Genomic DNA, 14,743 nt, shown 5'->3' with positions numbered 1-14,743 from the left:
AAAAAAAAAAAAAAAGAAGAGAGAAAGTGTGAGCTTTGTAATACTGAAATTGTATTTTATCTCAGATTCAGCTGAGCAATGGAATTGAAAGAAGAGATATTGAAATTATTAGCAACTTGATTATCTGAACAACATTATATCCATTAATGAACGGTGTCCATGACAGCTTTGCAATACTGAAATTGTAAATCTTATTAGTTAAGTGGAAACTTAACTTCTTTAATCATGTCAATTATGGTGATGGTGATACCGGGCGATCTGATGTACCAATCTGCCTAGCTGAATAACTACCTAACAATAACAGTTGTTTCCATTCCCTAAAAATTGATATCAATACCCACCATTCCCTGATCAAGAAGAAGGTCCATGGCCCTATGCTTACCTTCTCAAGGGTATCCCCTACTGCTTAATAGTAACATGAGTCTCTTGAAACATGATAGATTTCAAATTCTGACTTCATGGAGTTAATAAATATCAATACAAGCAGAGTATATGTGACAGTGCCAGCAGGGCTAAGTAAAGAAAGTCATCCTTAGCAGGGAAAATGATCATGTACGGGAAGTTCAAATTCTATGGTTCATATCTGATGACTTAATCCTTTTTGAAAGAGCTACTATTTAGGAAGCCAGAGTTTTTCAGTCCATCTTGGAAGCCTAATGTGATCATTCCGGGCAATCTCTCAATGTTAATCAAGCTCGGGCCCAGTTCAGTCTGAATGTGCCCTTCTCTCTAAAAAGTGTTGGATGAGAAGAAACTCTCATATCCGGTTCTGCAGTAGAGATGGAATTGACAAATTACCATCAACAATATCTCTTGGGTTGTCCTAGCAAACTACTGTGAGTGGCAACCCAGTTATCTTACTCACAGGTGTCTGTTTTGGAGTATTGAAGCAGAGCCCAAGGGCCTGTTTGATTTTGTTTTTCCTGTTTCTGTGTCTTGAAACAGCAGAAACGGAAAAAACCGTTTTTGTGCTAAGAAACGATTTTTGGAATTGCAAAAATGTGTTTGTTTGATTTTTCTGTTTCTTGAAAAGTTTTCAACAGTGTAGTCGAGTTCAAGACATGAGTAAAGGCACGACGTTGTAGAAATGTAACTCACGATTGAAGGCATGATGTTGGAGTTGCAGGTATACTTCATGGAGATGAGCTTTAGAAGGATGTCGGCAATCCAAAACTGTGAGCTTCGCACAACCAGGTTGGAATCGCCGCATTTGGATAGTGAGAAGTTTCAACAATGGGTTGCGGTTTTGGTAGGTCGAGTGAAGTCTCAGGTTTTTCACAATTTCTGTCGCTCCCACTTGTTTCTAGAAACAGAAAAACAAGTATAGCTTGTTTCTTCATTCCTGTTTCCAGACACAGAAATAGGCATAAATTTCTATTTATGTTTCCAAAAACAAGTGAAATGAAACAGAAAAATCATACGGTTTTTTTGGTATTTTTTTGTTTTTAAACGTAGAAAAATAGAAAAATCGTTTTTGAAAACATAATCAAATGGCCCTAAGATTATCACCAAGAAACTAGAAAATTGAATGCTTCTTGGATGCTCTGCTTCATTCTTAAGCCAATTCTGTAGTTCCCTGGAAAGGGAAGAAATTGAGGGAGGTTTTAAGAATTTCAAATGGCTGTTGTGATGGGTGAAACAGTGGTTGGACAAAGTAAACATCCATCAAATACCGGCCAAATGGAATCAAACAAAGTTGGTGCTATTTGCATTGTTAGGGTCGATTTTGTTGCAATTCTGTTCCATCAGAATGTTCTTGCCTTTGTACCATAGCTTTGTTCCATACATTACAATTTTATGGGAGAGAAAGAGATAGGGACGCTGCTACGTGCAACACCAATGTGGGCATGGGGCGAGACATCATCCAGGAGGGGCAGGGAATCATTTCAAAGGAGAGAGAGATTATTTATTTCCATGGAAAGTTATCTCCACTTCATGTTTACATTTTTTTTCCAAATGGAATCTTGTTCTTGGACTAGGCAAAAACAGGCGTGGAAGTAACCATTCTTTTTTTTTTTCTAATAAATGAAGAAAAACCAAAATAGGAATAAACATCATCAAGGGGACCATTTTTTTATTTTAAAAAAATCACTGAATTCAATTGAAAGAAATATTGCTCTGCAATTCTCTCTCTGAAGATTCAGATTATATTAAAGCTGTTGTTTAAGAAAATAAACCCACCTCAATTAATTCTAAAGCAAGCTCGGAGGGGTAAAACTCATTCACAGTTTTGGTGCAACCTTACAATATTGTCATTCCTAGGACCCATTCTCTAACATCGACTCAGAAAAAGAGAGATCGAATAGAATATCTTCCATAGTTGCGCCCCGTTCTCTTATATTTAGTCCAACAGCAAATAGATACCTCAGCAGAAAGGCCAATTCATGTGCAGTTGTCGTCACAGCATGCCCCAAAGTAGGGGAAATATAGTGCAAGAGTACCATATCCTCAATGCCCTGCGACCACCCTTCTTCCTACAAGGAAAAAAGAGGGAATAATTTAAAAAATTAAACGCTTTAGTATGAAGTCCACTGTAATCGTAGACAAATTACATGGGTTAGTGCAAAGCTTCATGGTCAAGGATATGGGTTTAGTATTTTCCAGTGGAGAGATCTTATCCTTCTTGACAAGAATCAGAAGCATACTCGGCACAAGTATTTCTTCTGGCAATAAGTAGAACTAGCTAAAAACAATATAAACACTTTTTAAAACAAAGGACCTGTTTGATAACTTTCTTGCTGTTTCTGTTTCAAGAAACGGTAGAAATATAAATTTTCGTTTTTAGAAATAGAAACAGAATTGAAGGTGTTTGATAAGTCATGTTTCTAGAAGTCAATAGTAACTAACAAAAGAATGACCACGAGTCATTTCCAGTAACTAGCACTTGGATCATTTCTTGAACCATAAATAGGTAGAAATGTCAATTTCAATTTCAATTTCTGAAAACAAGTGAAACGAAACAGTTTTATCAAACGTTTTTTGTTCCGTTTCTATGAAACGTTATCAAACAGGCCCAAAGAAAATAAGCTTCACACAGTCAATCAATGCCATCCAAATAGTTGTTATGTTAGTCAATATCTGTACAGTATGAATGGATAGAAGCCTATATGAAAATTTTCCATAATCAAAATAAAAAAAGCAATGGAATAATCAATCACTTTATAGAAATGCCACTGCCTGTTCTTGAACTCTTGGTTTTAAGGAAGATGAATGCAGTCCACGTTTTGTAGGATAAAGAGGTAGGAAAAGCTCTGGAAAAAGGTCCCAACCCCAGCCGTGAAGCTCCACAAGCCCTATGGTTGTTCATTTCATCTTGGCATATGAACATGAAACAAAATGCTTTCATTGCATTACAGGATGATGCAACCCTGAACCTTCTTCCCTGATACTCAATCCAACTCCAACCCACTTTGGTGCGATGCAGGAAAATAGAATACCAAGAACGGCGTGACTATCGCAGTGAGTACTCCAATGTACTAGTGGATTCTTCATCCAGAATAATTGAAAGATTTCTAGTTTAAGGATAGATTTAGCATTTGCACAGGCAATATGGCATAGATTTTGATGTGAATTATCAGCATATTTTCATGAGAATTTGGATACAATAAGATATCTTTGTGACAGTATGAATAATGGACGACAAGGAAGAACACTTCTATGTTCCACACGAAGAAATGTGCTTAACTATACAATGCATCATTCACCAATACCCTCATGGTTACCTATCCTGTCACTCCAATTGTGCTAATGGATATCAGAAATAAAAGATTCTTCCATCAAATTGTGAATGCTACAGAATGATCAGCCACATTTTGGGAATGATACCATCCGTCTTGACCAGTGAGTGTGGCTCCTCTCCAGTCACTTGAAAGTACTGGTAAAACAAAACATAGTGCAAGCTGCAGTGTTCCACTGTATCAAATACCCCATAGCCCCTGTTTCACCAGTACTTTCAAGTGACTGGAGAGGAACTGCAGCCCTTGAACAGTTCGTTTTTTAAAGTTTCTGCTTCTTAATCTTAATTACCAACTCATTTCTGTGGGGATCATTGAAGGTAATTGCTTCCTTGTTTATAGAAAAATCAATCTAGAAAGTCTTAAGTGAGACCAAATATTGCTTGAGCAAGGATATTCCAGACTGTCATCCGTAGGTGCATGACTTGGCCAGAATCCAAGTCTTTCCAGTAAGTTTTAAATGTCAGCGGTAAAGGATATATGTGAGTTTCCTAAAAATATTTCTACTGGATGCATTTGACGCAGGATAGAGGTTATTACAAATCATTGTGGGATGGAAAAATTCTGGCGACCTTAGTCCCCTTGGCTGGTGTTATGACCATGCATCACATCGTACAAACCTATCATAAGAAACCTAAAGGGGGTAATGTAGTCCACATCCAGGAAATCCAATTCATCAGAACCGGTTGAAGGGTTCAATCCTTACAGTAGCAAACTGCATAACATCATCATTAGAAACCTAGGGGTAATGCAGTCCACATCCCAGGAAATCCAATTCATGAGAACTGGTTGCAGGGTTCAGTCCTTACAGTAGCAAGGTGCATAACATCGTTTTTCTTGTACCTCATGCAGGTGTTTTAACTCTTTGAACCTATCCTATTTTCTTTGTAGTAGCATTCATAGAGTTAGCTAGTTTTTTATTTTTATTTTTTAATGAATGAGAATATATATATATATATATATATATAGCCAGCTTACACATATCCTAGTTTGTAACAGATACATGTTTTCTAATTCTAAAAAATTAATAAAAGAGAATTAGTTCTCACCATAGACAAAGTAAGCCTCAAGGAATAACTCCATTCAATACGGATAACCACAATAAACACGTAAAAAAGTAAACAAAATTTGCAGGACTTTGATTGAAAAATCAGTCACTCGTGCATCTGCTTCCCGACCACCTGCACTGCCCCCCCTGGGGGGGGGGTTAATCTGCATGCGCTGTTCTTCGCATATTTTACAATATTTCACTGATCTTTGAAAAGTTAAATAATAACTCACTAAAATACCTATAAGCTATAGTATCAAATAAATACCTTCATAATCATTAATATCCTTACTCAGCTTCCAGATAGAACTGAAACAGTCAAGACCAGCTAATTCATTTAATTGAATTACTAATACTAGCATATGTGTTTAAAGGACCACCACTTATTATTTTTTCTTTTTTTATGGTGGCTGGCTAATAATTCATAATAGATATTATTTACATTGAAGGCATATAGATTGAAGAAAATCCAGATTTCAATGACTACATGGATAGGTTTACTGGGGGCAGCACAATCAGAAGTCTTCAAAGCATTCTTAGAACATAAACCAACACAGCATTGATCATTGGATTTGGTATCAACTTCTGGTGCATCATATATGCTGGAAGTAGGGATTTCAAACATGTAACAGTTTACTAATCAAAAGCTTAAAACTTCTCAGTAAAACCATAAATTGTGGATGGAAAATTACAGGGAGTGATGTGGTCATGGTGTGGTCTGGATTGATAATCATTCAACTATTGTGCACAGAAGTAAAAGGACCTACTTTTTTTTGTCACAATGTTTAACCATCTTTCAACAGTATTAGTGGCATTTCTAGCATATTTTGTCCTCAGTGAACGTACGTTGGCAGGTAAATCAAGGTTTATGTTCTTCTATGTATCTTTAAAAAGACACATCACTTACACTGGCACTCGTTCATCAAGCATCCAAGCCACCCACACCACACAAGTACACAGAGACTCAAGAGGCTTACAGGTTTTTCCTTAGTCCTGTTTAGCATAGTTGGAGGAGTTATTGCTATCATTAGGCCCTACTTTCTGCAGTGGGGCAAAGAAGGAGAAAAAGAAGTTCACACCAAATCTCAAGAGCATCACACCTGACTTACGAAGAGTGCAAAAGAAACCAAGCTTCATGTCATGTCAGAGAAGAAGGCATTTCAGATGGAACCCGAGAATTCTAGACCCATATCAAATAAGTTAACAGAAAAGAAATTGCTGTGATGCAGACAAATTTAATAACCATGAAAGCACTTGGAATAAAGTTAGGTCATTTCCTCCATCTTTTGCTTTTCTCTACAAACTTCTACAAACATTTCACTACCAAAAACAAAAAAATAAAAAACAAAAAACTGATTTGAGTCTATTGAAATTAATAAAACTTTCAGCATTGATTAAATCTAGGAAAACTAAAAACTAAACTAGGCCCAAGATGCTTCTGGGTCTATAGATATCTGGCTTGAGTCTCGAAAAAGGATAGAGTTATCTACATGAAGGTCCTATTGCTACAAAACTGTCACTTCTCTACTTTATTAAACTATTTTCTCCTCTATTATCTAATCTTCTATTCTCTACCTTAAATTTCCATTCAATTGTCCCCTCTGTCCATCAGAGCCACACCAAACCCAAGTCCTTACAGTGTCAACTGCTGAAATTGTTTAAGTCCCTGGAAGTTGATAAATTTCCAGTCCATGATGATGAAATTCTCATAGAGTATATGAAGCAACGCAACACAGCACAGTATGGTTTTCATAAACATTGTGAAGTCCATAACTACGGATCAGGCATGATACTCCAAAGCACCCATTGTAATTTGTACTCAATGCACCAAATTATGTTATCTGCAATATTAATGTAACGTTCTCGTATGCATCCTCCTTTCAAATATGGACCAAGAGAGAAGGAAAACTCACAAATTAAGAATCAAATCGAATGTGACCATTGGTGAATAAAACCTGCAACAGATTTTGAACAAGGAAATATATATATTTTTTCCAATTAATAACTTTTTGACAACAAAGTTGGTAGACAAAATAAATGATCCCTCAGTAGTTCATATTGACAATGTAAGATCATTAACAGAGACAAAAACCACTATAAGTTCCTACCATAATCTTAACAGAAATATCGATCACTTCAATAAAATAAAAAACGATGTAGGTTTTCATGAAGCATCTCTTGGAAACACACCTCCTGGAGGCTACACCCCATCCGGAAGGGTCCTCTTAGAAGTACTGATATAGAGAACGTTGTTTCCTCGAATGAAAGCATCACCATACTTGTTCTTCAGCTGGCCGTTGACGTACTCTTCGGTTTGCTCCATTGCTATGTTCATGTATCCATCAAGGCAAGCTAGGATACCTCTATAATCGACACCGGAGTTAAGCTTCACAACGACAGGTCTACCGCGGATCGATTTGAGAAAATCCGCGGGGGTCTTCGTCGAGGTCATCGACCCCTTTTCTCCACCCAATCCTCCGCTCATCTTTTACACCTAGTTCACTCTCTCCAACGCTTCCGATTCGGAGCTCAGCGCTTCGGCGAACTTTGTAATATGCAGCAGGAAGCCTTTCCTTCCCTCGTCTGCTCGTCTTCTTCTCAGCTCTCTGTTATCGTTCTTCGTAGAGACTAATTAGGGCTCAAAGAAACAGTAAAGGAGGATTGAGAATCGAGACTTGAGATTCGTCATATTAAAAGTGGCCAAGTGGGTCCCCACGTGAACAGGCACTAACCAGTAGTCAAAACCGGACATAACCGGTTCCAGGCTAAGTCAAAAGGCATTAAAGTGGGTCCCCACGTGAACAGGCACTAACCAGTTGCCAATACCGGGCATAACCGGTACCAAACTAGTCAAAAAGTTGGTTTGGTTCGATTTTGGTTTTGCATTTATTGGGTCAATTCAAAAAACCGGACCATTAAGGCGTTCGATCCAAACTAAAACTGATAGCGGAAAAAGTGTAATTTTCCGTCTATTATTGGTTTCTTTTAAGAATCCTTCACCGTCTATTATTGTGCCAGTCTCCATAATTCGGATCGAGCTCCTCTGTGGAGAGGGATATGGCCGAGAGTTTGTGGAGACGATTTCCGATATGACACGTGGATAGTGACATGTGTCACGATCCAATGGGAAATGCAAAACTTAGTTGGCAAAAAACGTTAGCGGTTTAGGTTTTTGAAATTTTCCCCCTCTTCTTCTTTTTCCCTTCCTCTCCTTACGGCAAATCGTGAAGACAAAATTCACAGAACTAGGGTTTCTCCTTCTTCTTCCTCCCTCTCATTCTAATGACAGAATACATATAATCGATCGTGCATCTCCGCCGCGTTGCTCCCTCTGCAAACATTGGACATGAGAGAACAAAATCCTTTAAGAGATATTACTCACTAACCAAAAGTAAGGAATTTCCTTTTCTTTCTTTCCCTTTCGTTAAATTCTTAAATTTCTTCATTTCTTGTACAAGTAATCACTGAATCTCAATTCCTTCAATCTACTGTTGTCGTCTACACATACTCGCTTTTCTTCGATTAAGTATTGTGTTCTTCAATTTTGAATTCTCCTCATATTTGTTTTCAGATTATTTTTTGTTTCTTTCTAGTGTAATTTTTTTTTTATCTTTTTTCGGTGAATTGAAAGTTCCCTTTTAGATATGATTTTAGTGGGTTACTTTTTTTTAGTTTCATCCTTTCAGATTCTTATTTTTAGATGTTTTTGCTTTGGGTTTGAAGGTCAAATTTGTTTCTCATATAATTCGGTTCATAAATGTTGGGTTTGCATGGGTTGTTTTCTGTTCGAGTGTGAAGTTCAGCCTCTGATTTTTTTTTCTTTTTTTAAAGGTGATTGACTTGTTTTCCATGAGCGGCACTTATTTTCTTGCACATTGCCTTCTCCGTAGCTCATCTTTTATGGACATTTAAGTTTAAAATTTAAGAAGTTTTGATTCTTCTTTCAAAACTTAATTGATGCTTCCAGTTGAGCCACTAAACTAAATTTTGCGTGTGAATAGCATTTTGAAGTGAGCATGTTTTGTCTTCCAGGTTTGTTTTTGAGTATAGCATGGAAGGTATTAGGAGGGTCATTCCTTCATACAACAGTTGCCTCTTCAATGCAATTGGGTTAGTTTTCCATTTATAGTTTAATTTTTTTTGGGTTGTAGGAGTGCTGATGGTAAATTTTTTCACTACCTTTCTCTAACTTTCTCTGTTGCTTAATCACAAATATGTTATGGATAGCAATAGTGTTGCTGGTTGTTCTTCTATGATGGGCTTATCATGCTACACATTTATTTATAGTATTCAATTAGATGGTACTCAAATTATATTTGTAGGGGAATCTTTAGCTCAAATGGAAAAGCACCTCGATATTACCCAGGGTATAATGGTTCAAATCCATCAAGATTCTTGTAAATTGACTTTACATCGTTTTTAACTTGTCTTGTGAATGTTGGGGAAATGGAAAAGCAATTGGGAAACAAGTCCATTTTGATGACTTGTCTCAATTTCAGATCAGACCAACTAATTGATCTTCATCAGTTCATCCAAGCATACCCACTAACCAATTCTCAACAAAATTGTGCTGGTTATGTGGGATTCGGATTAGAATCTTAGGAATTTTGTTGTTAGATCTAATCTTTCTACCATTCACCATTCAGGTCAATCCAAAACTGATATGGTAGGCATAAGCTTGCATGATATGTTTTGTCTGAAATTGAATATTGATATGTGAGTCTAGAATAGAAATTTGAAAATGGGTAGACTTTCTAGAAAATCAGAAACCAAGCAAATTAACATCTAATACTGTAAACACCTTCATAATTTATGATATTCAAAGCAATGGCAATTTTGTATTAAAACAAGCACACCAAGGCTCAGAATGAGTGTAGAAGGAAGCCATAAAAGAAAAGGTCAATAAATAAATAAACAAAATGTAGAACAAAGGGCGAAGAATACCTTCAAACCCTTCTAGATACTACAATGTATTTGTGGATTGGAAAAAAAAAAAAACAAAAAAAAAAACAAAAACAAGAAAAGAACAAACCTGAAATCCTTTGTACACTGGAGAAAAGAAAAGCTCACATATGAAAAATGATCAATCGAACCTGCTACACTTCCAAGCTGAAACTGCAAACAGGGCCCGATCTTGCCAACAAATTACTAAACAGTCATTCTCTTCTTTGATCTTATATCCATCGCAACTAGATCCAAAAACCCCATTTCAAAATATTACTTCACTCACTTAAAAATTCAGCACAAGCAACACCATATCAAGACCATATTAGCTGCCTATACACACGCACTTAAATTCAGCATAAAGCAAGACCATATCCAAGAATCTTGATGGATTCGAACCATCATACCATGGGTAAATCCCATGCGCTCTTCCAATTTGAGCTAAAGATTCACCTACAATATAACAATATTAGTTTTCAAGATACTAAATTCCAGTCAATTGAAGATAAGCAGAGATATTCAAGTTTATAACAATTGGTACGTAGTAAAAATAAATAAATAAATAAATAAAACTGAACAACCATCAATATCCAAATTCAACAACCAAAACCAATGATCAAAGATGATAAATGATGTCCTTAATCCCATTCTTGGTATTGATGTAAAATAGATGATGCTGATGCTTGAGATGAAAACTGAGAAAGAGCTTGATCCAAGGTTCCCTGCATAATGACAATAGTATGAATAAATTTTAAAATACTGAAAATGGCAACTTTGTGAAGCTACTAGACCATAATTGTGAATAACAACCTGTAGAACTTCAGTGAAACTAACTGGTACATTTGAAATTGTAAATTCAGCAGCTGACTGAGTGATATTTGGTCCTCAATTTTTCCTTTTCTTCTCTTGTTTTTCTATCCAACCCTTCTTCCTTCTGTTTCGTTTTTTACCTGGATTTTTTTGCTTCAATACTAGTCCATTGTTTGTATTGGAGACCTTATTAGGGACAAGTGTCTCTAGATCATCAGACACAGTGATACTTTCAAGTTGTTGACATAATTCTTTAACAACATTCTTTACCAAGGCAAATTCTTCAGCTGAATTTGAAGCTTGTAATGCTATCTTAACAAGTTGCGGACAAAGATATCTGTATCGTTGTGTACAATCTAAATTCACTTCTTCTACAACTTGTTTTCCCTTATGATCTTCCACTACCATGCTTCTTGTTGCCTGTGTCCATCTCCGTAAAATATAAGTGTTAGGGATACACTTGATATCTAGGACATCCAAAACTTTCAAGGAATGGCAACAAAGAATGCCAAATGTCTCATATTCTTGCAACTACATTGAATAGTCATTTGAACTGAGTTACAACAGACTTTGAACTCACATTCAGAACCAACAATACCAACCATATATTCATGAACGAGAGTGTCTTCATTTCGAAAATTTATTTTGCAAACACTAACCCAGTTGTACTGCTCCTAAAACCTCTAAAAAATGTAAGGAGTATAAATTTCCCTAGCTTGTTTAATAACAAGTGACATCCCAAACATATTCCTTGGAAGTTTGTTTCTTGAATCAAACTCAACTTTTAATTCATTAGCTTGTTTAGCATTCACAACCCTTTCGAAATGCTTAAAAAATTGAACAGCAGCTAAAGAAGATTTTAGATATTCTTTCAAGTCACTATTAAAACTCTCACTGATCTGTGTACTCCGCATGCCTATTGTGAAAGTGTTTTTCATATAGCACTTTGCCCATTTATATTTTATTTCATAGATACGGAGCAACCAGGAATTTTGTTCCATGTTGTAATCACTAAGTAACTTTTCCCAAGAATGCTCGAACTGTATTTCTTCTTCATACTGAAATATACATTTTTTCAACTCTATGAGAAAGTAAGAGTCATCTTTCATCATATTACCCAGATGTGTAATTTCATTCTGCATTATATGCCAAGTACACAACCCATGCCATGTCTCAGGCCACACTTTATGTAATGCTTTTGCCATAGCAGCATCTTGATCTGTGAAAATGGTTATAGGTTTTTTCTGTCCATTTGCTTTCGCGAATGCCTTAAATAACCAATTAAAATATTCAACCGTTTCATAATATAAAAGTGAAGCCCCAAATATAATCACCCCTCTATGATGATTAAAACCGGCAAATATCCCAAATGGCCTATATGCTTTGTTAGTGCAAAATGTGGTGTCAAAACTAACAACATCACCAAACTATGCATAGTCAATTCTCATTTTTGGATCAGCCCAAAAAATATTAGTGATTTGTTCATCACTATCCAACTGCATTGAGTATGTAAACGAAGGATTGTTCCTACTCTGATCTTCAAAATATCTCAACAAACTCCCTGCTTCACCATAAGATAAGGAATTTTGTCTTTTAATTCGTAGATAGTTCTTCTGATCTTGACACGTGTACCCAAGATTCTCTGTCCCGCTAGCTTGCCTACCCATTAACTCAAATATGGCCTTAGGGTTGATCCCTGAATCATCTGCTAAATCCATTTCATATGAATGTATCTCTGAACTCTTCCTTTGGGAACATATAAAATGCGTGGTACCTGAAATATAAAGGGGGTGATTATGTTTTTCCAGAAAATCATGACACTCGTAATATCCATTTTCCATCAAGTATATCCCCATCCGTGCCGGACACTCTATTCTTGTCTCAGCTCGTGGTTTTTTAGTATGGATGTCTCGCTTATCTTCTCTCCAAAAACCAGCTTTATTACAAACAAATCTCCGACAAGTTATAACTGCCTTGTGTTTATGGCTCTTATGTGCAAAATCTCTTCTAATACTAAAACCCAATATCCCTCCATAACTGTTGTAGAAGTCATAAGCCTCATTCTCTGAATTGAATATTATTCTTACCTGAAGATTAATCTCAACATTCCCACCTAACTCAACCTTCTCCATATTTTGACAAATGAACTGATAAGTTGATTTTTCAGAAATTTGAAACAAGTTACAAGTTAATGAGTTTCGAGAACATCTAATTTAAGAATGTATGAATTGAAACAATATTCAAACTGGACCAACCCAATGTAACAATCATCAGCAATCCCATATCCATATCTATACTAGCAAATATCACAATATCCATAGCATTATCTAACCCATTTCTCTGTCAACCAAACATCAAAACTATTAGTTCAAAATTTCTGCAGAAAGTAAAAATTCCATATTTGAAAATGTTAATTACTAGTTCAAAAAAAAATTTAAAGTTGATTATGTAGGATTGGATCGGTCATGCACATGACTATTACCATAACCGATCCAATCCGATATGTTGATATGGCTAAGCATATAAATATAATAAAGGGAAAAAAAAATTTGCTCAAATATAAAACAAGACAGATTAAAGAATAATTGCTCAAATCAAGATCTTTGACATTTTAGATTGAAAAACATAGATGAATCATCAGAACCCTTTCTACAAGACGGATTCCACAATCGACTCCATTAATCTAGTCTTCCACCCCGAATCCAGTTGTGCCTAGAATATCTAAAATATTTAGCTTAGCCAAACATGGCTCATTATTTTTAAGAATTTTGTCTTCTACTCATAGGAATCCTATATATTAATGGGCAAATGAGTCACGGCATTATAAAACAAAAGAAAACAAAAAACAAACAAAAAAGCAAAACTCCGAAACTATTGACTATTCCTTTTCATCTGTTTCCCTATAACTAATTTGGAATTTGGATTATATAGTCAGATTGGTCTGGGATTTGTTTTTCTTCTCTTTTTGAGTCAATAGACTTCTTCCAAGTCCCAAGGTTCATCTCTTATATATTAACTTTATGCTGATTAAAGTTGGCATGGATTTCATATACGTTTGAAAGGAATAAAAAAATTAATAAATATCAAGCAAGAAGGAGTAACAGTCATTACAAAAATTGAACTAAATAAAGCCTGAAGAAGAGGGAGGAAGAAGAAGAAAATAAGAAGGGAGTTTCGCTTACTTGAGTTCTGATGTTTGTAGAAATGGAGAAGAAATGGGACTTCAATCCGTCTTTTGTTTGAATGCCTGAAGTTTGCAGAGAGAGCAATGCTGCAGGGAGAGGAGGGGAGGAAGAAGAAGAAGAGGGGGAAATTTTCAAAAACCTAAACTGCTAACATTTTCTGCCGACTAAGTTTTGCATCTCCCATCGGATCGTGATACGTGTCACTATCCACATGTCATGATCGGAAACTATCTCCACCAACTCTCCGTCATATCCCTCTCCACAGAGGAGCTTGATCCCAATAATTCATAGATACCAAAAAAAGTGTAATATTTTCTTATCAATTTTGTTAGAATTTTTTTTTCCATTTTTATTGACTTCTTTTCTAGTTTTGACTTTTGAGCCGATCGAGATTTTTTTTTTTAAAGCACTAAATGTGTATTTTCAGTAAATTTTTAATATAGAGTTAGTTGTATATTTATAGTATGTTTTTTTTTTTTTTTCCAATCTGAGAGAGGTGTGAAGACAAGTGACTATAACCTTATTCTCCGTCGATCAAACCATGTAAATCTTTTTGTGCCTTCTGTGTGATTGTTATCTACAATTTGGGCTTATTTTTCGTTTTAGATTTTCATTTCTACAAACACATTTGATGGGGTGCAACACTTATCAAAATGATCATCCTTTATAAGTTTGTTAAAGTGGTCTAAATTTTTACCTCATGAATGATCTAATGGATCCAAATTTTTGGATAAATGGACCTTAGCTCCCCTTTTCGCATATCAAAATTTAAAAATAAAATCTCTATAAAATCAAGATCATGAAAAAAAGTAAAATAATGACCATTATACCATAAGCGATCATGAACATATATAGTAATACATGCCAATACAATCAATAGTACTCGATTGAATTGAAGTCTTCAATTTGAAATAAAAATTTTTTTTTTTGCTACATCATTGTTCCGCAAGGCACAATGAGATGGGCCAAATGTGATGAGATTTTGGTGTTCACACACATCCCACAACACCCTACCCACCGCC

General features: G+C 35.7%; 1 protein-coding gene and 1 long non-coding RNA gene across 2 annotated transcripts; both read right to left on the bottom strand.

Moving 5' to 3' along the window:
• Positions 1-2,101: 2,101 nt before the first annotated feature.
• LOC122078421 lies at positions 2,102-6,737 on the bottom strand. Its single transcript, XR_006140064.1, has 2 exons — positions 6,696-6,737; positions 2,102-2,474 (listed from the first exon to the last, which is right to left on the bottom strand). It is a non-coding gene; the product is annotated as an uncharacterized LOC122078421 (long non-coding RNA).
• Positions 6,738-11,963: 5,226 nt separating this feature from the next.
• On the bottom strand, positions 11,964-12,668 carry LOC122079656 (protein FAR1-RELATED SEQUENCE 5-like). Its single transcript, XM_042646304.1, has one exon. It carries the CDS (start codon positions 12,666-12,668, stop codon positions 11,964-11,966), a length of 705 nt encoding a protein of 234 aa, XP_042502238.1.
• Positions 12,669-14,743: the final 2,075 nt, after the last annotated feature.

The sequence above is a fragment of the Macadamia integrifolia genome, chromosome 5 (assembly GCF_013358625.1).
Source record: "Macadamia integrifolia cultivar HAES 741 chromosome 5, SCU_Mint_v3, whole genome shotgun sequence".
NCBI classification, from domain to species: domain Eukaryota; kingdom Viridiplantae; phylum Streptophyta; class Magnoliopsida; order Proteales; family Proteaceae; genus Macadamia; species Macadamia integrifolia.
The sequence above is the reverse complement of the archived record's forward strand: the minus strand, read 5'-3'. Positions and strand labels throughout refer to the sequence as shown.

Excerpts from the sequence above, each read along its gene's own strand:
- LOC122079656 (XM_042646304.1), bottom strand. The coding sequence starts at position 12,668 with ATGGAGAAGGTTGAGTTAGGTGGGAATGTTGAGATTAATCTTCAGGTA.